The 27,668-nt window shown below is 41.5% G+C and overlaps 1 protein-coding gene across 7 annotated transcripts in view; it reads right to left on the bottom strand.

Moving 5' to 3' along the window:
- SPECC1 (sperm antigen with calponin homology and coiled-coil domains 1) overlaps nucleotides 1-27,668 on the bottom strand; it is a 79,528-nt gene that overhangs the window by 15,577 nt on the left and 36,283 nt on the right. For 4 of the 7 annotated variants that reach the window (XM_057415266.1, XM_057415257.1, XM_057415273.1 and 1 more), the window contains 9 exons: nucleotides 21,184-22,751; nucleotides 19,178-19,385; nucleotides 18,434-18,507; nucleotides 17,706-17,884; nucleotides 8,661-8,806; nucleotides 8,347-8,447; nucleotides 6,996-7,077; nucleotides 3,299-3,449; nucleotides 2,286-2,388 (listed from right to left, as the gene is read on the bottom strand). In XM_057415266.1, coding sequence (XP_057271249.1) covers nucleotides 2,286-2,388; nucleotides 3,299-3,449; nucleotides 6,996-7,077; nucleotides 8,347-8,447; nucleotides 8,661-8,806; nucleotides 17,706-17,884; nucleotides 18,434-18,507; nucleotides 19,178-19,385; nucleotides 21,184-22,751 — 2,612 coding nt within the window. Of the gene's footprint in view, nucleotides 1-2,285; nucleotides 2,389-3,298; nucleotides 3,450-6,995; nucleotides 7,078-8,346; nucleotides 8,448-8,660; nucleotides 8,807-12,840; nucleotides 13,281-14,921; nucleotides 15,008-17,705; nucleotides 17,885-18,433; nucleotides 18,508-19,177; nucleotides 19,386-21,183; nucleotides 22,752-27,668 lie in introns of those variants that run through there. The other 3 variants (XM_057415287.1, XM_057415294.1, XM_057415304.1) reach the window with 3 other exon arrangements.

Genomic DNA, 27,668 nt, shown 5'->3' with positions numbered 1-27,668 from the left:
GGATGACGTTCTTTACTCCACTCCAGTTCTTTGTACACAAGGATAAAAATTCCCTGTGGAGTTTAATATCAGCCTTATCTTAAGAGTGCAAGGGTCTGGGAAAAGCAAGTTCAAGAAAAGCTAGTTAACGCACCACAAAGAGAGCAATGGAAAGAGAACCTGAGGAAGAATGTCCAAGAGATAATGCCTCTAAGTGCAGCAGTGAAGATAGAGAGGCAAGACACTCACCATAAATCAACATCATGTTTGTTCTTTGGTTCATCTCCCTCTAATTTCTGCCCTGAGATCTTACAATTCTGTGTAATAAGGCCCCTCACCACACCAGAGTCTGAACTTCTGAGGCTCTCCTGGACTACAGAGTGTTTGTCAGTGCTCTGCCTGCTTGTTCTCAAAAACTGCTGAGAACTCATTCTGCTGCTTTAGAAAGAGTAATGACAGAGGACAGCCATGAACAGAACAAGAGCCTCACCAGAGCAGGAGCTGAACCGACAAAGCTTTTCCTGAAACATCATCTGGACAGTGGTGTAGCAACAACACACCAGCAGCCATATCTGAAGCAAAGACTTCCACTGTCCCCTGAAGCCTGGACATACTTTCCCTCCAGAGACTAATACTAAAAGGAAAAACAAACAGACCCAGATTGCCTGCATACCTCCTGGGTGGCCTGCTATCTGATCCACTGTTAGCTCTACTACTTGGGTTCAGCGCAGAAAAACAAGATTCTTTTTCTTTTCTACCACAGAGAGAATACTTGTCACTTCTAGTGCCCATCTGGTACCTACAGAATCAGGACAGGCATCTGTATTTGCAAAGCCAGGTAATAATTTCTAAAAGCAATACATTTAGTCCAACTTGGGTATAATCAGAGAAAGAAAACTACAGGCTGACTCTCAGAGAGCACTCCTTCCAGTGAACTCAAAGTTACACTGCTCTAAGAGAAGTGGAAGAAGCTCACCACAAAAAAACATTTGAAATAAAAAAGAGCAACACTGTCAGGAGAAAGTGTTCCTCGAGATGAGTTTGCTTAACAGGAGTTAGACTTAGAAAAGTTGTATTTCATAAACTGTTTTCTGAGGACTGGACGTGACTGTTCCCCCACACTTCCAAATCCAAGATCAGGAGGATTTTAGTAGATGAGATACAAAACAGATCAACACAGAAAAGAGCAGACAATTTCAGGGGACAGCACTGTTGCCTTTTAGGCAGTTTCACAGAACCTGGGACAAAATGCTAACCCTGGCTTTATTCTTTCTAAGATATGTCTAAAATCAAAAGCTTTTTCTGATACCTGTCCTGTGAAATCAGTGCAAGTGTTATGTGCCAGTGTTAAGAAATGACTCAGGCTTTTATAGCTCAGTTTATTTAAAGGGCAAAGCTACTGTCTTTTCTTCCAAACTCCTGCCCCCTGCAGCTAATGCTTCATAAAGAGCTGGTTGTGAAGAAAAAAAAAGTATTTTATTATTTACTTTAAAAGATGGAATCTGCTTTTATTAAAGACTTGCTCCAGGGTGCGTATCATGTGGTGATAACAGCTTTTGTCTTCTGCTCTAAGTAACAAACAATATTATTCTTCAGAAAGAAAAATCTCAACATTATATCAAACCAAGACTGCCCTGCACACCCAACATATATCACAGGATGAGCTGGTCTGTAATTGCCTTCTACAGCTCAGTTACAAGCAGAATCAAAGGCCTAACCCAACTGCATACAAACACCAGGCAGAGTTTGGTAAGCACAGCAACGGCCATATAAGAACTGGATTCACTCTACAAAGAAATGACCCATTCTCAAGCAGTCAAAACTTGCTTTGTAAAATCCCTGTTAAACTGCAGGAGATTAGAAAGAGCAGGGCTCCAAGCTGCAAGCTTCGTTTGGTCAAGGACACACAATGAAATATTTCTTTGGTTTTTACAGAAATGACCAATGAAAATCTCTCACAACAGCCCAATGCCCACAGAAACTTACAGAAAAATATTACAATGTAATTTCAAAAATGGATGCTGAATTGAAGCTGCTGCACATATACACTCTGTTTCTAACCATCAGCAACCTCTGATGCAGTATTTTGGGTTTCGTACATGAATTACTTATGAAAATGTAATACTGGGGACTCCAGTGTTTAAGAAATCTGAAGGAAGAGGATGGAAACACCCAGTAGAAGTAAACATGAAAATCAGCAGACTGAAATATACATATTTCTTTGAAGTGACATTGCTTTCTGCACACCTATAAGGAAGTGATGAATTACACTCCAGAGAAAAGTAAAATTGTACCTATTCCCTTACCTGGTAACCTTCAGTCTTCTTTTGGCACCATTTTAACAGAGCATTCCTCTTTGAACCACCATACTCTCGAGCCAGGGCTGCCAGTGGGTCCTTTCTCTCCACACTAATCCAGGGAAGCAAACAGGATAGATAAATATGCTTGAAGTCTCTTATTCTTTACCAGTGTGTAAATAATATCTGCATGACAAAGCAGAATGGCAGCACAGAACCTAACTGTAAACCAAACCGTAACAGCTTTCAGAACTTTCATCCTGTATTTGCCCTTAAATGTGACAAATCCAGTTGGTATCGCTGCATACAAAAAGCTGAAAAACCAGCAGCCCATGGAAGTTTAATGGCGCATGTTAACCATGCATTTCTGCTACTATTTTCACCAACTCCACTTATAACATTTTCACATATCTCTTGCTTCACATATTGAAAACTGGAATATAGAGTGTAGAATGGAAAGAAACTATCTAAAGAATCTGTAGCAGCAAATTCACATTCAATTCTGCTGCAGAATGAGTTCTTGAATAAAATGAAAAATCTGGAACCTGTATTGCAGTCAAGGCCAACAGTCAAAACACCTGCACTGTCTCCACTCTACAGCTTCTACTGCTGGAAATAATGGTGGAGATCAGAAGAAAATACATCTTCTGTCAAGACAGAAGAAAATTGTGTCCACCTTTCCCTTAGAGTTCCAAGCTTTTAGCTGCAAAGCCACAGTAACACCACTCGTACACATGATGGAATTCTTGTACATAACTTAGTGGCTCCTGAGAGCTTGCTAGCCTCATTTTGCCATGATTCCTTATTTTACCATGATTGCTCATTTTACACATAACTTTGGTTATTATAATCTGAATTATGACACCCGGATCTGCTACAGCCTGGTAATTCTGAACCGGACACAGTAGCCAGCAGAGTTTCCACTGGAGACAGGGGTCCACCAGATTAAAACATCCATCATAGTGTCAGGTAATGCTGTAAGTCTTTCTGTGTGCTGTTTTTCCCCAGGAAACAGTTGGTACCTGAGTTTGCTTTGGGGTTTCAAGCTGCTGGGGGTAGAGGTAAGCATTCTGCTGCTGAAGGCCACAGGAGGTTTGCTCAGGGATTCCAGGGAGGGGCTTTTACGCAGGTAATGGTCTGGTTTCAGCTCTTCATTTCTCCCCTTCAGAAGGTCTGTGGGAATTAAAAAAAACTCCTGTCAGTCTGCAGCCTGAGGAATTTGATTAATCACTGTCCTGCCACCCAGCACACAATATGCAGTGAGTTGTTTTGATTCTAAACAAATGTACTCATTTGTTCATTAAACACACATGGGGCTAGGAAACCTTGAGCAGATTAGAGGTGATCATAACAAGGAATGGCTTTGATGATTTCAACAGTACAGACTGCCTGGTTTCCTGTGATTGATACTCCTGCTGGGGGGTAGGGGCCTCAGGTGAATGAGGGGAAATACCAAAATCTACAGTCTTCAAGGTTCAAAAGCTGATCACCAGATATCTTCAGCAGATGACTGGCCAGCCCTACTACAAGAATTCATTTTCTGCCATTAGTCACTTGTAACAAGAAAACCTCTTGTCTCCTGAACACAACCCAGCTCCAGGCAGCAGCAAGGGGCAGCTGTTATCATATGATGCTTGGCATTCTATCTGACAGGACTTTGGGAAGTCTCAATATATTCACAGCTGATGCATCTACATTTTTATTACACATATTACATATTTTTATGTAACATTTTAAATGGTATATATTTATACAAGTGTGTATATATGTATAAAATCAACAAAATTAGTAGCCATAGAATCCAATAGGTTTTTTAAGAGAAGCTAAAGAGATCATAGAAAACAAATTATCTCCTGATTCACATCAGTCATGAGGTACAGTGATGTGTTACACAGGGAAAGCTGGCTGCTTCCTTTCTGTAGACAAACTGTCAACAAGGCCGGATCTATGCCAGCACATTATGAGTTGTTATCAGAAATTAATTGATTGTACAACACAATTTGTTCTCCTTTTCAGTTCCCTCCCAGTGTTCATTATCAGTTAATGCCATATCACCTAGAGGTGTGAATTCCTTTTTATCTCGCCTTCAGCAAAGGTGTCTATCACTGAACCAGCCCTTAATTGCTTTTCAGCAGTGAGTGGGGTATGTGTATCAGCAGTTGCCAGATAAACAGGCATGCAGCTGCCCTAGTTTTGCCTCCTGAATTTTGTAAGCATGTGCAGCTGCTGCGAGCTATAGGCATTTTGCACCTTTTCTCCACAGCATACAGGGCTGATAAGTTCCCATCTACTTAGTCCAGATGGAAAAGGACAGAAACCATCGTAGCTTGGCTGTTGACAGAGTTTTGCACTGAACTGCATATACCCTTGTCAAGGTCTTCCTTCCTTCCACTCACTGTCCCTTCTTTGTGTGCATCATGAACCCACAGCAAACAAGAAATGGCACACAACATACTTTGTGTTGTTTTTCCACTATATATTCCAAACGTATGACTCTTCTAGCTCCTCTTTATGCTGGATTTATGGGGAATTGCCTCAAATTTAAAGTCACACCAGTCAGACAGGCAACCAATGAATGATTCTTGGGACTGTTTCAAACTTAAGCAAATTCTGCTTAGAGAAACAGATCTAGTGCAAAAGGCATATAACTAAACAAAATGTGAATGTTATGAAGAGGAATGTAGGTTTCTTGCTAGCTTATAACAAAAAAGGGGCACTGTTAAATTGCCATTAACATAATTGGACTGGCTAATGGCATGGTCTAATCAGGAAGTGCTGTGCTAATCATTCAGGATGTCTTCACACATGGTACAGAAAAAGGAAGGAGAAGGAAGGATCCCAGAGAGGTGTAAAGAATATTGGCATCATCTAGATGGAAAGAAAAGATGAAGGAGGAGGCATATTAGGAGTCATCTGGAATGAGAAACAGGATAATAATTACATGTGGAATATGCAACAGAAGGAAAAATCCCATTCTGTTAACACTATTTGCAGTATTTAAAGGAACTTTGTGGTTACTGGTTTGAATTATACAGTAGTGCCTGAAGTGGTGCAAGTTAACAGTATCCAGCTTTGTACTTTGAGTCTTACTTCAGAATCCTTCCTTTGACTTATTTTAGGTACTCCAAGTAAACTTCTGATTCTAAATGAAAAGATCATAGGCAAAGATCAGCTCTCTCCACAAAGTAAACCCTCTCCAACGATGTAACATTTGGGTCACATTAAGGACATCACAGAACCCTACTGTGGTAGTGCTCAGATGGAATCATCCAGAAGATTATTATTATGGAGACTACTTCACTCTGAATTTCCCTGGGGATATTTTTTAATTCAGTGTTGTTTGCATAGGGCTTGGATCAACTGCCTTCTAGAGGTATTTAGATTGGAACCAGAGCTATTACAGCTTTATAGTGAATAAGCCTTTGCTATGGATTATTGGAACTAAATTAAATCCAGGTACAAAGAGAAGCTGTAAATACAGGAACTTGTTAGATGGTAAACCATATTCAACAGATTTTTACAGAACAATTGTCTCTGGGTAACAACAGTAATTATCCATGGCCTGAAGTGGGACATTTATTATTAAGGACTGGCATTACATTGCACAGTTGATAGATTACTTCACTCTACAGTAAACTCGTAGAGATTAAAAAGGTCTTAAATTCTGTTTAGAATTATTGCACACTCTTACGCAAGTCATTTACTGGAAACCAACTGATACAAGTAAGTAAACTCTGCCTGTCCCACTGATAATTTCTGCTTGCTTAGCATTTATTTCTGCAGGAGAAGCCAGTAGCATAGAAAAAGATGTTATTTATTTATGCTGCCATCTACCCTATAACTCGTTTTGCTGTTCAGATCCAGTACCTCTTCAGCTTTGAACGATGGGGAAAAGCTTAGCAGATTAACTGAAGAGTCCAAAAACGAAGACAGGTTCTAATTTCTCGCCTGTAACAGCAAACTATTGCAGAAAATCCAGTCTACCAATGAAGAAGTTGTGACTGACGACTTTGTCCTTCCCTGCAGTTTCACTGAGGTTTCACTACAGGAATGTATTTCAGCTGTCCTTAAAAACTCAATGATCTGTTGTTACTAGCTTTGATTACAATGCAACAACTACATTCAGGACTAGATAATCAAAATAAAGAGCCCTAGAGAAAATGGGAAACAAACACTGGTAGAAGAGAATATTAAATGACAAGAGAACAAAAGCAAAGTGTGAAATAAAAACAAACGCATCTCTTGAGAACTCTCAAAACAAACTATTTCAAGCCCAAATACGACTGCTCCTAAACCAGTCATATTGGTATCTACAATGTTTAATGTATTTCAAATGAAGCTCAATTTAAAAACAAATAAACCCTGAAAAGACAGTGCTTTGGCCTTGTTCCAGATACATACATGTTGAACCAAATCCAATCCTCTCCAGTTCCACAGCATGGATTAGAGAGGTGCCACGGACACTTTGGAATAAAGAAGGCAAGTTTATGTTGGCAAGCCATTACAAATCAGCTATTTTTTAGGTTTCTAAGGCTATGATCAAGATGGGAATGGAAACACAACAAAATTAATAAGCTCTCTGAAACAAAGACTCTGAAGACACTTTGTTTCCTTTGACCATACAAGAAGAGGAACAATGGCCCAGGCAGAGGCCAACAGTTAATGGCAAGCTTTCAATGGTAAAAAAGAGGCAACATTTGTATGTTTACTGCAACCTACCTGCAAGAGGAAGGTCTGAAAGATCTGCATGTCTGGCAACACCTTTGTTAACTGGCTTGGCATTATTATAAACAGAATGTCTCTGTGAAAGAAATGTACAAAAGATAATTAGAAGAATATCAGATACCATGTTTAAATAGGTAAGCAGAAAGAAGATATGTTTCTGCTACCTCAGAAGGCAGAGGGATACAGAAACCCTTCAACAAGGTATCAGCTGCACCTAGAGCTGCAGAAATGGTTGTGAAAAATAAATTAACAAAGGGACAATATTTTTAGCTGGTAACACATTCATTCCTAAACTATTTCATGTTCCCATTTGTATCATATTTTCCTTTTGCCAAACAGAATCTAGTGTCACAAACCAAAAGTAAAAATGCCTGTTCCTAACCCTGCCTCTGCCCCCAGCACCTCAAGTCATAAGTCGGAAGGATTCTTCTCTCTGAAGCCCTGGCACCAGTTTTCAGCATTAACACTCCCTCAAGTCAAGCATTAGCAGAAGGTTCCCAGACATCTGTTTAATCCCATTCTTTTAACTTCCGTTGCTGATTCTTTGAAGGAACTGTGCTCACACATTTGTTAAGTAGCCTTTCAAAGTCATCTGAGTTCAGAGTACTCACCTAAACACTTTAGTCCCACAACTGTCTTTTACCCAGAGTGAGAGAGGAACACCCTGTTGTAAATTCAGTGACTACCTCGTCAGAAAACATACAATGGCTTCTCTAGCCTAGAAAGGTCAGAAGGCTGATTGCATGCTATCTTTAGCATATACAGAAATTGGGAAGCACGGTGCATTTGCTTCTCTGTCATTCACAAAAGCACTATTTCCAGTAACATTGCACCACAGGTTTGATAATTGCTAACAGAAATTGCTGCAGTGACATAAGCAGTCTGATATTCCAGAGAGTTGTGATTCAATAGGCAAAATACCCCAATTGCAAGAGCTCTTCATTCAGCAATGTATGATCTTACTGGATAGCTGGGAGCAGACATCTTAAAAACTCATTACCCCACATGTCTTGGCTTACACACCAGCTATGTAGTTTAGTCTGATATTTCTGGTAACTCACTCCGAACAAGCAACACCTATTTTTCTGGTCAACAGTGACTAAAGTTCAGAATCGTATTCCAAAGAGTTCACATCTATCCACTGAGACTCTAAGCTGAAGGTAAAGACAAACTCACTTTGATCCTTTTTGTTAGTAGCCCTACAGCATTTTATGTTTCGCAGCAAATAAACAGATGAGTTTCCCCTTCCCCTTGTCAACATATGCATGTTGGCATGCCGAAGCTAAGCCACGCTGCAGCAAACACTGCATTTTAAAACTATGAGGACGGAAACAGCTCCTTGTACCTGCATGGGGGAAACAGCAGCTGCTGGGGCTGTTCTCACTGGAATTCCACTTAAAGGGCTTCTGGGGACTTTGTGAACTGTGATATTTTGTCCAGTGCTACCTGCAAGGAAAAAACATGGAAACATCTGCATTTCAAAACCAACTATGTCTCTCTCATCAGAACAAGGAACCACTGATGTCGTGATACGCCACAGGTAGTATTTATGTAGCAAGCACTGACAGAAAATATCCATTAAGGAGCAGCACAAAAAGGCAAAAATTACCTGCTTGCTGCTAGAAATGTTTTTTACTACAAAATACAGTGTTCAAATACCTGAGCATCCCAAGTCAAATGATTTTATCAGTGACTTCACAGTGGCTGCAGATTCTGATGGTGTGGGAGATGCTCTGCTAATGCAGACTCCTTGCCAGCGGTTGCTTGTATCTGCCTCTAGAGATTCTACCTCTTCAGCTATCAGCCTGCAAAGCAGAAACCAGATCAAAGTCAGGGGCAACAGGAAGTGCAAGTAGAGATTAAAGGTCTTTATATGTGTGGTAAGGCAAATCCAACAATGCACATTTTTACTGTAATGCCCAGAACATGGACCACTCATTAGAAGGTTCATGTTCTTTCCTTGAAGTGCCTGCAAACATGAAATCACTGAATCTAACAAAATTTCCTGCATTGTTAACCATATCAACTCCATTCCCCACCCTCAAGCAGGATGGAGAATTATCATAGATAAAAAAAACTTGAGACTTGTGAGTGATCAGTAATTACCTGAAGATGGGCTTTCAGTACAGCACAGGGGCCAAGGGGCTACTGTGGTCCTCGGTGTGTAACGAGGAAAGTAACCAAAGAGAAAGATGTTATTTTACACTGTATGTTTTTAGTTGGTGTGGCCATTGGTGGAGTAATTGTTACCAGTTAGAATGCCACCACTGAAAATAAAATAACGACAGGTTCAGATAAGAGCCATAAAAATTAAACCAGAAAACCTACTTTATACTGAAAAACTTTGGCAACTCAACTCTTACAGTTTATCAACAAGGACATCTGCTGAACATACAAACCCTCGATCACAATCCTTAGGCAGCTATATGGGGGAATAAAAGCATTAAGTGCTTCATCCGAGCAAACACAAGAATACCAACATTCAATGGCTGCAATGAAGAGAGGCAAACTCAAAACAGCAATAAGGCTCATATTTTAACAGGAAGGATCATTAAGTTACTCTATTGAAAAGAAAATCTGAAGTCAAGATTAGGTGCTCAAAGGAGTTAGTACATGGAAGACCACAGCTGTGTTACATAGCAGATGTAATCATCCAGTGTAACTGCTGCTTCTAGTCATACCACACATTTTTACAGGCTTGGCCAACGTTGCTTAGCACTGACACTGTACTTACCCAGTAGCTTTCAGGTAGACTTTGAGTATAGTTACTCAGCTTTGGCTTAGAAAAGCTGCAATTAATAACACAGTCTAGTCACATAAAAAAAAGAGAGTATTTATACCTTACTTTCCTATTCTCCTGGCTGCTTAAGAAATGCATGCTAATTTACAGGTCACCACTTTTCCTTACTTCTAAGCACTGCAGGCACCAAGAGCTATGTGAATGCAAAACCAGAAATCATTTCATAAGAAGGCTGGAGGTCTCCATCCAGAAAGTGCCTATGGGGTTGAACAACTTCCACTGAGCTAAAAATAGACATCAGAGTTATCTTTCCTTTTGGTATCACAGTCTGCAAAATACAGGGGTCTGAAGGGTGTCAGTGAATAAGAGAGTAAGAATGACTCATGTTTCCATTTCTGGCAGCGCTTAAGAAGGTGCTGTCTTTAAGCAGACATTGGCTATTTCTTTGCTAATTCATTCAAGCTCCTTGTGTGCCAGGGCAGCCTGCAAAGGCAGATGGCTAGAGAAAAAGCCATTTCAGTTCCATGCTCCATTTAATCCAATAAGGAGGAAAGGAGATTGGGTAAGATTCACAAAGCTCTGAGGGAGCCAGTGTTCTGCTGACTAACTTTAAGTTCTACCCTAGTTTCCCTTTTATGGCTTCATAAAGCATAAACCAGACCAACAGGTGATAGTATCTACACTTAAGTTACACAAAAGCTAAAGCAATCCTGTTTTCTAAGTAAAGTATAAAGGAATGATAGATTTCTGCCTCAAGATACCAAGCCATCCACTGCAACCCATTACACTTCCAAGGATTAAATAGGCTACTATGCTAGAGTTCTGTCTAGTTATCCAGGTAACAAGGGTATGTATACAAGGTTTGCAGAGTATTAACAGAATAAGAAAGGAATAGTAACTGCCTGGAGGCCAAGTGGCAAATCTTGAGACTAAAGCAAGCCAGAGGTATGCTCAAGGCAACCATCACTTCATTGGTTAGGATTTAACTCCAAGAACAGCCCAAGCCTCAGACTCGTCTCCCAGAGTCTAGCCTTTGATTGCAGAAGGGTGCAAACGTGTTAAATAAAGTTAGAGTAACTAGACCAGCCTCTATGCTGTGCCACAGAAAAGTCCATTGAGAAATCACATGCCATTACTCTGGCATTGTGCAGGGTAATTACAAAGACTCAAGTGCTGGAGCTGCTACCGGTTCCAATTTTGTCAGGATGCTTCCTGTGATCTGAAGTTTGTATATTTGTAACAGGCTCCTAATGTACCCTGAAACAACCTCCTAGATTAAACACAATCACATCAGAAAACTGAGTCCTCTCATGCTGCAAACCTTGGCACAAAATGCAGGAAGAATAGTGCCGAGACTCATTCGCTTCAACTAAAACCACACATGCCAGCCAACAAGCAATGGAGCATTATAAAACCTGGTGAGCATCTTCCATTTTTAATGAGGAAAAAAAACATCTGTATGGTAAGGTGATGCACATATGTGTACATATATAGGTTTCTTAAGAGATAAGCAGAAGAGCTTAACTTGCAGTAGCAAGCTAATTCAGGAGGACAGGATAGGAAAACGTGACTTAGAAAAATTAATGACAAGCTATAACTCCAAACCAAATTGACTCCCTGTACACAGAATTTATTCAGCTTAGTATAGCTTAGGCCATCCAAGAAGACCAAGTAAGCTCTGCTACAAAAAGGACTGATTTGAACTAAAAGTCATTTATGTATGCTTTCTTTGAAACAAGAATGAATGGTTTATATAGATAAATGCTGCAAGTGCAGCTGGCTTAAGTGGAGCAGCTCCAGGAGGAAACAGAGCACTTTAGCCACAAAGGAATTAAAATGTGCAGCCTTCTTCACAAAACCACTGCCTCGTTTCATTCATTGGCAAGAGAAGTAGACGCAATGAGCTCTTCTCTATCAGCAGGAGTTAGTCTCCTTAGTTTCTGGGTGTGGAATATGTGGAAAACAGACCACCAACAAGGTGCAAGTCTTTGTGCTTAATGTACAGTTTGGCAACAGCAACCTCCACGTGTTTGGGAAATTTCTAAGCTGCTCTTTGTTACAGGTGGCCTAGGACCACAAAACCAGATGTTCAAAAATAATTACTCTGCAATTTAGTCTTTGATAAAGTTCCTGTTGTTGTTGTGACTCCTCCTGAACTCCAAAGGATACAAAGAGACACACAGCTACTGATGCACAGAACGGAAGAGAGGCCAAGGGCAGGCAGCAGACAATTCCAGACACTTAAGCATTTATTTGGCACTTTAATATATATTTCTTAAACGTAAGAAAACAACATTCAACAGCTGCCAGCACAGAAAAGAAAGGTAACACAAGTGTGCATATATACATGCACTCCAGGAGCATGGCACAACGGTAAAGGCCATGCCAAAGCCAGGACATCCTGCAGAATTCTCTACTAGCTCAGCCTGCTCTGAGACCAGGCCCTTGCTAGGTCTTCACATCCAGAACGAAGAGATGGGAATCCCACAGCCAAAACATGAAATTCCAGTCCTGGAATAAATCCTGATGATCTCCTGGTAGAGACGGTGAGTTCTGAGTTTCTCCTTAGCATCCAAGTAAGGCTGTCTCCAGGCGTCTCCAGTTGGAAAGCTGAACTTCAGCAAGTTCTCCCTGATCATCCTATACTTCACCTGAGTTAAGGGCACGAGAAAGATTCCTTTCTGAGAGGATATTTACTAGGGGCTTGATATATTCATTTATTTTTGTTCAGATCTCTCCATCTGCAGTTCTCACAGCCAGGACAAACCTCACATGCGACGTTCTCTGTCAAAGTCATAGCAGGACACACTCCTTGGGCCCCACCCCACTTCCTAAAACATACCAAGTCAGACATGCCACCCAGTGGTGAGTGCCTTGTCAATACAGTATTAAAGATGTGAAACTATCAAAGCAGCTGAAACTGGAAAAACAACTTCATGTTTCTATTTAGCTTTTCTGCTGGATTTCAGTAACCTACTTCTTGAGTTTGTGTGTGCATATATATACACACATACTGATCCATATACATAAGTATTTAGACACACAGAGATCTAGGAATATAATACTAGATGGAGAATTCATAATGTGTATGTACATTCAATTTTACAAGTTAGACATACACAGTTTTATTTTTTGCTTAAGCTTAAAATAGCATGTTTGAATTTCTGTGGCAGGGCAAATAATCCCCATCCCTCCAAAAAGCCCTCAATTATTTCAGTTCCCCAGATCTCTGGGATTACTTCTCATGGCCTCATTGGCTTTGGACTAATTCAGAACTTCTTCCACCTCATGGAGTCTTCTGAAGCAAGAAGCCTTCTGAAACAAAGAAATAGGCACTTCCCCATGAGGAGGAGGTGGACCTGAGCAGCATTCACACTTTGCAGTACCCTTGACTTTTGCAGGCCAACAAAAAGCTTCAGGTGCTTTTTCAAATTGGAACTTCCCTTTTTCAGCTGCAAGTTGAAGATACGTCCTGAAGTGTCCCACAGGCCTGGCTGTGCCTCCATTCAGGGCTGTGTTAGCTGGTAGAGATCAGGCACCTATGGAGATACAGACAACAATCGGGGAAGTTATAAGAAGCAATACAATGCCCATCCTGACGTAAAGCTCTCTACATTAATCACCCCATCATCTCTAAATAGAAAGCAGGGGAAATGCTGATGATGTTGCTAGGAAGTTTGGAGGAGTGCCTTAACACTCCACTAATTCAGCTTTGGGAGATGATGAGCAAACAGCATTACAAAGTACAAGGAAAAGAAATCTTTGCTGCTCAAACAGAAAGAAATTAAGTATTTAAAGCCAGGGAACCAATTTCAAAGGACAGGGCTGGTAGTGTGCTCCTGGCTTTCCTCTCCTCTAATAATTTAGGACTATCAATTTAAAATAGGTACATAAACCCCTCCAGGCAACTGCCCTACCTCAGTCACAGCACCTGTTTCAGGGTTCTTATACTAAAGGGCATGGAATAATCTGTCCAGCAAAATAAAACCAAAACCCCCAAATAATCCTACACAACTCTGAGAAGTCACTAACTAGTGAGTTGGAACACTTGGAGAACCCTGCTCTGACATTCTAGTTTGCTTGCTTTCAGTGATAGCAGAATGAACTATTGAACCTCTATAAAACAGAACAGCCGCAAAACACAGGCACAAATGAGCAGCACATCAACACATAGAGACTGACAGCAGGGTTTAATACACAGTACAAGCTTAATTCCAAGAGAAAAAGCATGTAACACTGCCATGCTGTGGCATTTGAGACTTCAGGAGGAAGAACAGAAGCAAATTAGTGGAATACATCGAAACCTTCACTTTAGACTTCTGTTTGGAGATTTGGTTAAATTGTTTTATTACTCTAAGAAGTTGCTCATGTAATTACAGATAGGATTTCCCTGGTTTCTGAGCACTACTCCCAGCCCAACTGCCTTCCTTCCATGTTCTTGGTTCAAGGCACATAATCCAAAATGATTCTGAGAACTTGAAGGGAAAAAGTCAAAGCACGACCATGAAGCTTTCACTGCTGCTAAACAGTGTATTGCCAGAAAGGCTTGGAAATGGGTGTGTAACGAAGCCAAAAAAAAGGCATCCATAATTCGGGTACTTTCAGCAACAGCTTTCTTCCTTTGTGTTACAAACCTAATTTTTTTTAATCACTGCTTAAATATTCAATTCTAAAAGAGCTACAAAAAAATGTTTTGAATTTCAAGGTGAGTGTTTTGAAAAGATGAAAGTTGCTACAGAATCATGGGGTAATTCAGGTGGGAAGGGACCTCAGGAAGCCACCTAGCCTAGCCTCCTGCTCAAAGCAGGGTCAGCTAGGAGGTCAGACCAGGTTACTCAGGTTCTTATCCTGTCTGGTCTTGAAAACCTCCAAGGATGGAGACTATGTAACTTCAATTTCCACCACCTGTGAGGAGACAGGTGTTACACAGCAGTGGACTGTAAAAGCTTCTGCATTTTAGTGCAGAGAAAAACATTAATTAGGATGTAAAAACATCATAGAGGGCTGCTTGAAACATGGGTTAATCTATTTGTAGGTGTCAATCGGTACTAACTTGGGACAAGTTAACTCCTCTCTTCCTCATTCCATTTGTTTGATGGTGGTCCAACCTCCCCCCAGCATTCTTAGTCATAGAATTAGACATTAAATCTGTGTTAAAGATGCCTTTGGGAGGCTCTTACCTTCATTCAGATGAACTCTGATGACCTCATCAGGATTTTTTTCTGCAAGTTCTTTGGCTGTTCCTGAACCAAAAATGACTTTTTGTCTGATTAGAAGAACGTAACAGTGAAATCAAACTTGGAGGCAGGAACTCAGGCAGCCACAAGCAAACATTAAAATGGCAGGATGTCGTAGAAGATAAATTGGCTTCAGGATCAATTTATGAGGTGGAGTCTAATGACACTCAAGAGATGGCTGAGATTTTGCCAGAAACCTTTGAGTAGCAGCTATTTGGAAGGTACATTTTCCAATCAGAGCTTCAAAATCCAACAGGAAACTTTCACTAGGGACTGTCAGAAACTCAGCTGAGTGCACAGCTGCTCAGCATTAACAAAAACGAGGAATACTTTATAGACTGTGTCAAAGTATCATGCTACAAACTTTTTCCACCAATGCTGAGCATGCATTCTAAGTCACCACACGTACCAGAATCTACTGCTGATTCTGAGCAGTAGCATTTGTGAAGGCTGAGTAAAAGCAACAATGAGACTATTCCAGAACTTTCTGGGTGAAAGAAGCTGAGGTGCTGGGGAAGATAATGACCTCAGAATACAAAACCATCTGGAAGTGGAGAACTAGCTCTCAGCAGCAGCTTTGGTGACTTCAACAATATGTTTCATAGGTCAGTACAGTGTTAACACTCCAGTGCTTAGCTGTTATCACTGGTTTGTTTAGGCAGTGACTTGCATAGGCTTCATTATGTTCTCCATACCACTCAGCACAGAAATCCTGTACTCTCTGCATGGACACTGAGTCAAATCATACTTAAATTATTTTATACTTCAATTAAAATCACATGCAATATTGGGTCTCAACTCCTGTCTTTGAAAGAGATTAAGCATTGCCCACTGCAGACAGTATATCTGGATCCATGACCGATGCAGTATTTGAAGCAAGCTATACAGATAGTTAACAGGACATAGAGACAGACATTTATTTACATATATGTGAAAGAGGGAGACACAAATGCCAAATCTGACTTAATGAAATGCATGTCTGAATACCTCCGTCTGGAACTATGGATGGATGGATTCTGGGGATATCATTTCAAAAGCAGTATTTGCAGCTTAGGCTTTTTATGCCAAAGAGCTGACAATGCAGCCATGTTCCTTATACATAGAAGCTAAACATCCCAGTTTGTGAATTAGCAGGTCGTCTTCTATTCAGTTTAGTCTTCAGATTAGTCATTATCTTCAAGAACAATCTTCAGATAGAAAAAGAATAAAGGGAAACTACGCGTATATGATTCCCACCCTTACATATGGACCCATACTATACAAGAGAAACTTCCTTAAGAACAAACTAGCAATGGAAACAGCCCAGAACTTAAGTACTGTCTGGTAATCATTTTGTCTGAACACATAGTCTGTAATAGCTTTTCTCTGCATCCACTGGGGACTCTGATCATGAAACTGGAGCTTAAACACATTCCTTTATTTTTCCAAAAAGAAGTGTTTCTGTTTCTTCAACCCAGGAATGCTGATCCATACACCTCCACACACAAGCCCTCCCATCCTTTTTCTGTTGTCTACTGTACAGCTGCTTGTGGCAACTCCTGAATGGAAAACAGCAAGCAACTACGTGCAACAAAGCTAGACTGCTACTCCACCTGAAAGAAATGACAGGATTCACTGTGGTCCCGTGGCTATTCTGCCAGTGGCCATGAATTTACTAGGAAACAGATTAAATGAAAAAATCTAGAGGAGCAATATTATTTTGGCACACATTATTGATAACTAGTACAACTGGCTTGTGTTATTTTGCTTTTCTTCATTCCCCCTGTACAGTTTTTCATCACCGTAAGCTCTGCCTGCTCTATTTACATCAATGCAAAAAAAAAAAGAGCAAAGCACTGTCTGCATTAGAAATTTTGGTTCTCACTTCTAATACATCTTTTGTTTTCCATCTCTTATTCAGTACTTCAATTGTAGTAGGATTTTTGGCATGAAAGGTGGTACACGCACTGCATAAAAACCACACTGTAAGGCATCTGTACGGGTTCCAGATTTAGTTGTAAAAGCCACTTTTGTTCTTACCATGACACAGAGGGAAGCCCCACACATAAACCTTACCCTGCTGGGGTGTATCTCGGAATGGTTCACAATCACTGTTCCCCCTCCAACCACTGAGACTACAGCAAATGTTTTACAGGTGTGTCCACTGCATGACAAAGTCACTCCTGAGCTAAAAGCTAACCCAGGTCACCATCCAGACCATTTAACACAGCTAATCACATAACAGGTTTCAAATTAAGGACAGGAGATGTGAAATGAGGAATCCTAGTACTTGCATTGATCATTCAGTTAACACATATCAGACTTGCAGAACGTAAGTCCAGCCTGTCCTCATTTTAATGTCAACATATACAGTCCTTGACTCCTCTCAAGTTAAGTGGTTTTCTTCTGGATGTAGCCAACCAAACTTTTCACAGATGGTTTAATACAACTGCACAGATTGTTACGAAGGCAATAAACCACAGTAGAATACTGCATTGAGAACAAAGCTGTAGGAATATATTGGCAATTGTTACTTAATATTAAAACCTTCATGGCCTAGTTGACAGAATTAGATTGTCAAAAAGAAAAAGAACAGAAACATCTTAGAATAAGAGACAACAAAATCTGGCAGAAGAGTTAAAAACAGACAACGTGCACATCCAAGCCAATGAATTGTTATTGACAAAGCACTGTGTGCATGCATGTTAGCAGTCACAGTTCAAATCCCAGCCTTTGTAAGTAACCAACCTGTTGCTGCCCTTCATTTCATCCAGCTCCTTCTGCAGTCTGGCACTCTTCTCCTCTTCCTCCTGAAGCTTCCTCTTTACCACACGGAGCTCCTGCTGGGCTTCGCACTTAATATCATTGGCTACAACCACTGCAGTCTGCAGATCAGCTTGAAAACGCCTCCACTCTTCTGCATCTTCCTAGAAAGAGCAATCAGAACCCCAAACTGTTTGCTGTAAAAGTGCACCTACTTGAGCTGAGCACTCTCTTGCAGTGATCACAAGCAACCAGGGTTTCATCACAGTTTCAAGATGACACTGAGGTCAAACTAAACACTTGCCTCTTTACACACTATTGACAAGACTGCCAAAGAAACTGATGCTGAGCTTTCCACGCCAATACAGAAAGTAAATCAAAGTTTGTCCTATAGCTATGGATCATTCAGACTTGTGATACTACTATAGGCACTGCTGCTGCAAAGAGCTCAATGCTATTGATAATTCATGAAGCAGGAATGGCTGTTCCAAAGTAGAAGTTCATAGGTAAAAAAAAGCAAAAGTAATTTGCAAAGGATGTATTATATTTTTCCTTTACAGGCAAAAAAACCCAACTAGAAATAATTGAAGAGACACAGTGAATGAAAGGATGTAGAACTTTCTACAGTTGTTCTAGAAACTACAATGCTTCTCTCAATCCAGTATACTGCAAGAAAATCTCAGTTTTGCTTTGTGAAGGAGTCCAAGCCTTACCTTCATTTGCTTAGTCAGAGCCTTTAGCTGCCTCTCTGTATCTTGTTTTTGTTCTTCCAGCTTCATTGCTTTACCTAGGAACAGTAAAAAAGGAAACAGATTATTAAACACACGAGCAAGGCTGAAAGGTGAAAATGGGAGGGCAGACAAGCCTGTTTGGTCTTGCTTCTAGTAACACCACTAAAAAGGCTAAACAGACTCTGTCAATGGATGAGGAATGGAATCAACGGTAGATTTATTATCCAAGCATCTCTGAAACAGGTCATTATTTTGAAGCATTAAGCCAGACTTAGATTTACAGACTCACACATCCAGGCTCACTCACTCCCCAGAACGAGACATACCTCTCATTCCACCAGGTGGCAGCTGCCCCTCCACAAAGCAGCAGCAACAACCTTGACTGCACAGCTCTTCTAGGCTTTGCCCTAGAAGCTCTTTAAAAGGCCAATAATTCCACTTCTAGAATGGGCAATACAAACTTGGCTGAAGAATAAAGCTTGGGGACTGTATCTAAGAACATTTCTATAGCACTAACTTAAAATACTGACTTTGTGCATGAACAGAAAGAATTGGAATGCAATGATCTTCAAGGCCCCTTCCAACCCAACCCATTCTATTACTGGCCCAAACAGGAGTATTTCTAAAGTGAGGCCCTTGTTACACATCAAGACATGCCTCCTCCCTGTTGCTGCTATAACAAAGCCTCTAAAGTTCACTTGAATCCTTTGTTTTGGCTCCACCTACTTTCTAGCTCACTGATGAGCTGGTTATTGTGAAGTTTTATAGCACGATGTTGTTCCACCTGGTCCTCCAGCTCAAAAATGGTCTCTTTCAGGTTTTTTATATCGGCTTCATTCTCTGATGTTTTTTCCTGCAGCTTCTGGCTGGTTCTGCTCAGTTGCTCAGCCTGCCGGTCACAGAGCTCCTTCAGCTGACCACACTCATTCTCAGCCTGGAAGGGAGCAAAGAAAGCTGCAAGTCTGTATTCCTTAAGAGTTATCACTCAATAGAGACTTTCATGGGCATCTCATGGACTTAAGAATCAAACCTGTGTTCTAAGCATTGCATAAACTGAGCTTCAATGCAGTTGAGACAGTTTCAGGAAACAGATGACCTATGTCAGTCAGTTTTCTTTCTTGGTAATAAATAAAATAGGATGCTACAAAGGAAATTAAGTTTTTTACATGATTGAGGTAATGAAACAAGAAGAATTATATTCTGGAAAGCTCCACATCTATGTATCACATCATGAGAGTGGTATCACAGCCTAAGGGCCACGATGATCAGTTCATCCACATTAACAATTTTGCTGCTTTAGCATGTACATTTTCTTCAATGGGTTATGAAAACATATGTAAGCAGAGCTAGCTACTGCAGATAAGCGTATTTTGGGATATAAGACATCTGGAATTACTAAAGGGAGAATCTGCTGCACTTCAATTTATTGGCTGAGGCCCACAGATCAATGCTTCCAGGTCTGGGGGGAGATCTCTGCATATGAACAAGCAAGAGAAAGCAAGGTGTAGGCTGCCAATTCAGTGAGCAGCCCTGGCACAGCCTGGCTGAAGGGCAGCTTTACAGAAGCCTGCGGTCTCGTTTGGGTGTCACAAATAGCCAGTGATTCAAAACAGCTTAATCTGAGAGAAAGGAAAAGTAAAAAGGAGGAAATCTGTGGTTTCCAAACCAAGCAATAAAAGTCTGGTAGAGTCTGAGCACTCAGCAGTTTTTCATTTATCCGTCATAAACTGCAGCTCCAGTAAGCACTTGGGAGCTTCCTCTACTAACTCCATTTGCTGTGGTCACCTATTTTAGCTGAAAGGACATCTGGCTTTTCTGAACCATACCATGGAGGTGCTTTTTGGCAACACTATCTTCCTCTTCACCTAGCCAATCTTACTCTTTATGATCCCTTCCCTACCCAGGAAAGCCTGCACACACTATCACTCTTTCTGCAGTGGTGGGACACAGCCGCTGGCTTGTGATTTATTAACACTTGTTCTACAATGCCTCACACTGCAGCTCTCCTCTGAACACCCAGGAACACACAGAAAATATAAACAGTGACTGGCTTCAGCTCGCTTGGAGCAAAGCTACAAAACCACCAAGTGAGGCAGAAGAAAATTGTTCTGAAATGATTCCTTTTTTTGCCATTATTTTACCTAGCCCCAAATGGTTGTTTTGTAAAAACAGTTTAGTTGTATGAAGATAAAGTAATCTGGAGCTTGACCCTGCATCAGTCATGTTGCTGTAAGTATCAGCTTCCCTGAGGATTAGCTCATGTGTTCTCATGACCAATGGCACCTATAGTTCACTACTGATTAATCCTGATTAATTATTCAGAACTTAATATCTGCTGCTAATTACTCATGCCCTTCTTTCCATGTGAATTACCAAGTGATTCTCAGTAGTATCTGTTCACATAATAAAGCAAGTTTTTATTTACCTGTTCTTTGTTCCAGTGCTGACAGACACAATTCTGTTTACTAAACAGTAAATGCTGCAGAAGGTATTAGGGGAAATGAGTTTTGAATTTATAAACGCAGCTATGCTAACAGTTATTCCTGGGAAAACATGCATATAGCAGCACAGGCAGACTATCATATGACCCCAGCTTCCATTCAAAGCTAATCCATTCCATTTAATGTCTGAAAACTTACAACCAATGGCTTAACAATCTAAAGACCAACAATTACCTATTTGTAGAAGGACAGATCAACAACCATCACATTTTACAGCTGTTACTGCTTTACCTTAGATAGCAGACCCTGACTGTGCTTCAGTTCACTGTTTGCCTTCAGCAGCTCTTGTTTAAGCTCAGTGCAAGCTGCTTCTAACTGATCCTTTTCTGCACGGGCTACTTTCAGCATCTCTTGCACCTCAGAGTTGTCAGTAGTACATCCCATCACATTGATTTCGGCAGCCTTTTGTTTCTCACTCTCTAGCTGAGTTTTGAGAGAGCCATTCTCAATTTTCAGACCTTCTAGGGCAATTTTACAGTCCTCCAGAGTTTTTGTCATTGTGCTGTTGTTCTGCTGTTCCACTTCTAGACGTTTAAGCAGCTTCTCATTTTCTTCCCTCAGGCTTTTAATCACCTGCTGGGCATCCTGATGCTCCCTTTCTAAGCTTCGTAGGCTGCTGGTTAACTGTTGCTGAATGTTGAGCAATTTTTCTCTTTCAAACTGTGCTTTCTCAAGAACTTCTGCACATTTCTGTTCCAGCTCAAGGACCTTCCCCTCCTGAGCTCTGCTTTCTTCATTCTTGGATCGCTCTTGGAGGAGAGTCATTAGCTTCTCATTTTCCTGGCTCAGTTGTTCTGCCCTATCTCTGTGTTGATGAAAGGAAGTCTCCAAGAGAGCTTTCTCCTCCACTAGCTTCTCATTTTCTGTTGTCAGCTCCTGCACCATTTGCTGTTGATCAGATAGCTCCTGCAAAGTGGCTTGTAATTCTTCTGCCGTGCTGTGATGGTTCTCCTCCATCTTTTGTATTTTCTCTGTAAGAGACGCAACAGAAAGGTCACTAATATTGTTTGGAGAACTTCCTGTAGTGGAGCATTTTGAACCTTTGAAGTGGTTGCTGTTGGAGGACGTTGGCCTGGAAGGTACATCTGCTATATGTTCAAAATCAGACGCATCGGGTGACAAGGAAGCTTTAGTCACATCACTGCTGGAAGAACCCGAATTGCGCAGAGTCCCCCCATTCACATGCTGCCTGCGCTCATCCATTTCACCTCTCGACACATTTTTTGATGGGCTTCCGAAACTGGACTCTTGGGTAGTTGGGGTTGGGAGGCTGCTGTTGCCTCCACTGCTCGTTGTTGTGTCTGAGAGAGAAGAGTTCTCTAGATAAAGCAATTTCTCTTTCAAAACACGATTTTCTTCTCCCAGGCTAGCAAGCTCTTTCTGAAAAGTCCTGTTTTTCTCCTGAAGGGTCCGTATTAATGGATCTATGTCAACAGGTGACACTGTTTCTACGTTTTGGTTGGAAGCACCCATTCCTTCAGCATTAAGTGACCCTTTCTCTCTGCATTTCTTCAATTCACAACGGAGCTTGGTGATTTCAGAATCTTTCGTCTTTGCTTCCGCCAGGAGCTCTTTAACCTGAGATTCCAGAACAGCCTTGTCACCGCTTTCATTCTCTTGCTTGGACTTGCTAGTGGGGCGCACATGTTTGGTAGGAGTCGGTGTACCAGAAGAAGTGGGGCTGGGCTGTGTTTTCCTAGCATTGGCTTGGCCACGCAGGACAGCTCGCTCTCTGGATACGGAGGATGCTATTTCCCGGGGCGCTGGAATCCCTGAGCGCTTTGCAGCTGACACTGTTCCTTGGAGAGAAAGAGATGAGGCAAAGTGAGGGAGTTCATAAAGAAAACAAGTCACACAACACCCCAACTAGAGCCTAAAGCAGTGCTGGAAAACACACCTGAGTGTCTGAATAGGTTTAGTCACCTGAGTGCGTGGGTTCATGTTTCAAAGGCTTCTATTACTTTGCATTTCTTCCTCTCCTCTCCCAAAGGAACAGTCTGATGAACCTTTTCCCAATGTAATAATACGCAGATGCTGTAACCCATGAAGTACAAGCCCCAATACCAGGATAATAATTATTTGAAAATAAGAGTTCTTTACTTTGTGAAATGCTGAATTTAAGCCTATTAATTTCTGGGAGAAAAAGCTCAGTAACTTAAGAAAGCACACCCTCTTTGAATACACATTATCATCACACTATTATTTTATCACATGTAAAAGTAAAGTAGCTGCATTATGCTCCATTTATGCAGATCATCATAAAAAGGGTCCGAAACATTTCTGCTGACTGCAGACTCAGTGAAACACACAGCTCCTGGCACTGCTAACACTGAAACAATTGTGTTCTTGCAGCTTCTTGTAGAGATAGATGAGAGATTTTTCATGTTATAAATTCCCATCCTGCTAAGGAGGAAGAGCAAAAGGAGATTAGAAAGCTGATGCTGTTCTCTTTGGTCGTTGCTCCACCCCAACCAACTTAAAGCACAGTACTATGTGATTACAAGGGAAATTAAGTTTCCAAGTTGATTATCTTCATCTTCCAAAGCTCCCTGGGAGTATGGGACCATGGGTACTGGAGAAACAATAAAAGCCATCCTCTCCATGGATGTATTCAGCTGGTTAAAGAAGCTGGTTCAAAAGGGAGGTATTATATGCAAGTGGCAACACAATAAATTAAAAAAAAAATCCTGTTTTCAGGACCTTGCTCAAAAGGAAAAGCCCTGAAGTACAGAGTCATGAAGTTTAGGATATGGTACAATGAAGAGATATTGTCTGATGTAGCCACATAAACAGGATGCAAGAGACAGTTATGCAAACAGAAAGGGCTAGTGAGCCAATGTTTGCAATTAAAACAAGCTCCAGAAGGACTGAGGGGGAATCCTAGAATCTATCATATCTCCCCACATTTGGGAAACTCTTTACTGTGCAGCATTCACAGAAAAATCAAAGGGCAGTGAAGACCCAAGGGGGAGCAGCCTCCCTTCCTTACACAGCAAGCAGCTTCACAACCCTCCCACAGCATTTCTCACACTGAGGATTGCCTCAGTGCAGTGACGGATGGGCTGTCAGTAACACAGGGCTGTGAAGAGTTAATACCAACACCACCCAGTTTGCTCAGCATCTCTTTTGAAGAGTGCACTGGGTTTATAAACCCCGCACAAACAGGAGCCCTTCCTCCTCTCTCCCAAACAAACACACTCTGCAGCAGGCACAATAAACACACGGACACAAAGAGCAGCTGAAGAAAAGCCCCCTGAACACAGAGGCTGTGCTGGGAGGAGAGCACAGAAAGGGCTCTGTCATGGCACAGGCACAATAAGGCCAGAGACAAAGGCTCCAGTGTGTACGGGAAGAGATAGCAGGGATAGCCTGGCCGGACAGCCAGCAGCCCACACAGCTCCATTTAGTCATCTACAGCTGGAAACACCAGCGTATCAAGGCAGCTCCCAGCTCCCCAGTGGGAAGTGCAGTGCAAGCAGAGATGGGAGTTGTTCTGCTGCAGCTCAAACGACTGCTGGTGCAACTCCAGCCCTTGCGAGAGCTGAAGCCCCTCTGCTCACTGCTCATTCCCATCTCTTAACCTAAGGGCTCCCGACTGCTGAGATCTGGCAGCTGCAAGCTACATTCATACTGAGCTTGAGCAAAGCTTTTCGTGCTGGTGCATCTAATGCCACAAACTGAAGGACAAGAGGAAAACTGAATGGTCCATGATGTGGTGCATCACTTCCAGTGGAGAGACATCAGCTCAGCGCAGCTCCTTCTTGCTCAGAGGCTGAACCCCAGGTGTCCAGGCAGAACAGCACAAGGTACTTGAATGCATCTCTTCGACATACAGCAAGTCAAGTGTCCAGAGAAGCAATACTCATACAAGCTATAAATCATACTACAGATTTGAGATGTAAAAATACACATTACAAATGGCCACAGATGCTCTTCAATGAAGCCAAAGGTGTGGATTATAACATAATAACTTCTGTTATGTCCTGGACTTTTACTCAGTCTGAAGGGGGTTTCTACTGTTATAACGAAGTTTAATGACAAAGCAAGTACCCTGAATAACTCATGTTTTTGAGTGCAATGGCATGACTGCCACCACATGACTGGAGAGTGTTACAGAAGCAGTGGGCAGTACTGTATATGTTACAAGAAATAAGGATGCTACTATACTCTGGTACAAATGGCATGGCACTGAGAAAAATCACCTTTTCCCAAGAGGAATGTAGCACTTATGGTAGTGCTTCTTAGTAACCAGTGTGCTTCTAATCACTACTAAATGACAACTGGAACATGACCCTCAGCAATGGAAGACCCAAGGATAACAATTAAATTTAACTGGGATTATCTGTACTTCACCAGCTTGCCAACCAGGGCAGGCTCTGAGCTTACTCAACATGTCCCATGTGTTGCAAGACTCCATGCTCTGCTGACTTGTCCTAAGTCACAAAGCATTTGCTATCCATCAATACCCACAACCAACCTGTTTCTTTCATGACGTACAAGTGTTTGTTTTTCCCCTCCGCTCTCCAAAACAGTGCCACACAATGTTAATGTCACAGAGCCCAGAGAGAAATAGTTCTGAATGCATGTGAGTGTTGATTACAAAGCACCAAAACCAGTATTAGCAATACTTTAAAGCTTATTTCATGGGCAGCTCCCCCTCTCAATGACCTTGACTTTGAGCAGTGTAGCAGTTATAAATGGAACTGCCATTCCCACAGCCCGAGACTCCCACTATACAGGAACTGCCTTTAGGGCTGTAAAAGTCACCCTGGTGACCTGATTAGTTCCACACCCCACTCCGATTATGGTCTATGGGAAACTCCAGCTAGATAAGTGCCTGCCAAGATGCAGAACCCATTCTGGGGTTGATTTATGCTGCTGCGTAAAGCGGCTGTAATCTTGCAGAACTTCCTAGAAAGTGCTGCTTGTTTTGAACAGGAAAGAAGAACAATCAGCTCTGCATCTCAAAGGGTATCTTCTGTTTTAAGAAGATAAAATCCCCAACCAAAACCCAAACTGTTAAGTATCTTTGGTCAAAATGATGCTACGGCTCCCTATTCCTGTTCACGCTGTTCGTCCACCCTGCCCAACCTGTGGCTTAAAGTGCTTAAAGTTAGCAAGAGTTAAATCTTTCCCACCATCTCATGCATCCAAGCTCTGACCAAACATGTATTTCTCATTCCCTTTGCACCATACCCAACCTCCCATCCTCTCAGTCTACATTCACCCTGCTAATGGGCTAAGCTTGCCTACAGAGGAACTGGGAATTACTCCACTGAGAGTTACTGCCTGAAAACCTGTTTTGCTCAGGCCAAGGGGACCTCAGCCTCATGTTCCTTGCCTTGGCACCTAGCAAGAACTCCTCCACTTTCAGCATCAGCCATGCTATTCAGGTGTGAGGGATTAAACCTCAACATGCACGTAGAGTGTATAATTTTCCAAGTGCTTTAAAATGAAGAGCTATTTAACTCAAATCCTCTGAAGCACATAATTGTTAACTCTAGGTTACTGGACAGGGAAGCAGAGGGCAATGAAAGGACTCACCCAGTAAGGTCATTAAGGGTTAGGGCCCTGGAACTCCTGGCTAGCAGCCTGCTGTGCAGCTTTGTTTGCACCACTTTCTGCCAGGGAATACTCACCGAGTTTCCATTGGAGTCAGAAACAAAGTGGGACTTTAATGAGATAAAAGTTGACCCCTCACCATGATCTCTAGCCATTTTAATCCCATTTTGAGCACTGCTACAGTGTTTTTCACAGAAGGATCAGGATTACTCTTCAGTTTTTCCACATAATAATCTATTTTTGATCTAAGCTCTCAGCACCTGCTGCATCAGCTCCCATAGGGGCATCCACAAGCAGAAGAAAATAGACCGAAACGGAGAAAACCATTTCCCAGTCCCCCAAGCTAGAACACAAGGCTGGTGTTCAGAAGTCCATGCAGGATGGGTAATGTAATTGCAGTGATAGCAGGGGAAGGGACAGGAGGCAGCAAACATTTTACCATAGTCACAGGGGGGACATACATGACATTTGGGAATGAAGATTCAGCAAGTTTATCTGCCTTCACACTCCAAGTGCTCTCAGATAGCACATAGCATTGTCTGCCAAGTAAAGCACTAGCCCTGAAGTTACATTTATTCTACTTGACTCTTATGCAGAATTAAGAGTTCAAATACCTGCTTCTCCAAACCCACGGCAGAGAAAGAATCTCAGTTGGGAAGGACTTCATCTGACCCAGAAAACACCTTCCAAAATGTTCTAATTTATAACTTACATCTATTTTTTAAACCTGAAGTCAACACAAGATTATTCACCTCTGGCCTTTGTGCCATTTGTGTCCCATAACCTGCCCTTTTCTTAATCCTTCCCTCCATCAATATATTACTAACCCAAAGGTTAATGCCATGGGCTCCCGCTGTTCCAGGGACTAGATTTACAGTGAATGTTCCATTTTGTACTTTCTTCCTAAATTTTAACCCTGTCAACTCTTAAGCTAAGAACACTAAAACCACATTAACATACTTAAAAAACATGTTAGTAATTCATCCTTCCATGGTTTCAGTAGGTATTAAGCCTCCTGCATGTGGAGTTCTTCTGTATAATTTAAGTGTGCTGATCATCTACTCACTTCACAAAGCATTTCAGTCATGTAAGATTAAACCATGAAGACAGATGCATCTTTGGTGTGATGTTTCTAAACAATGGATACCTTATTT

Source organism: Pezoporus wallicus, unplaced genomic scaffold (assembly GCF_028554395.1).
Source record: "Pezoporus wallicus isolate ANWC-B61680 ecotype Strahan unplaced genomic scaffold, APGP_CSIRO_Pwel_v1 contig_8517, whole genome shotgun sequence".
Lineage (NCBI taxonomy): Eukaryota > Metazoa > Chordata > Aves > Psittaciformes > Psittacidae > Pezoporus > Pezoporus wallicus.
This window is presented reverse-complemented; position numbering and strand designations above follow the sequence as displayed.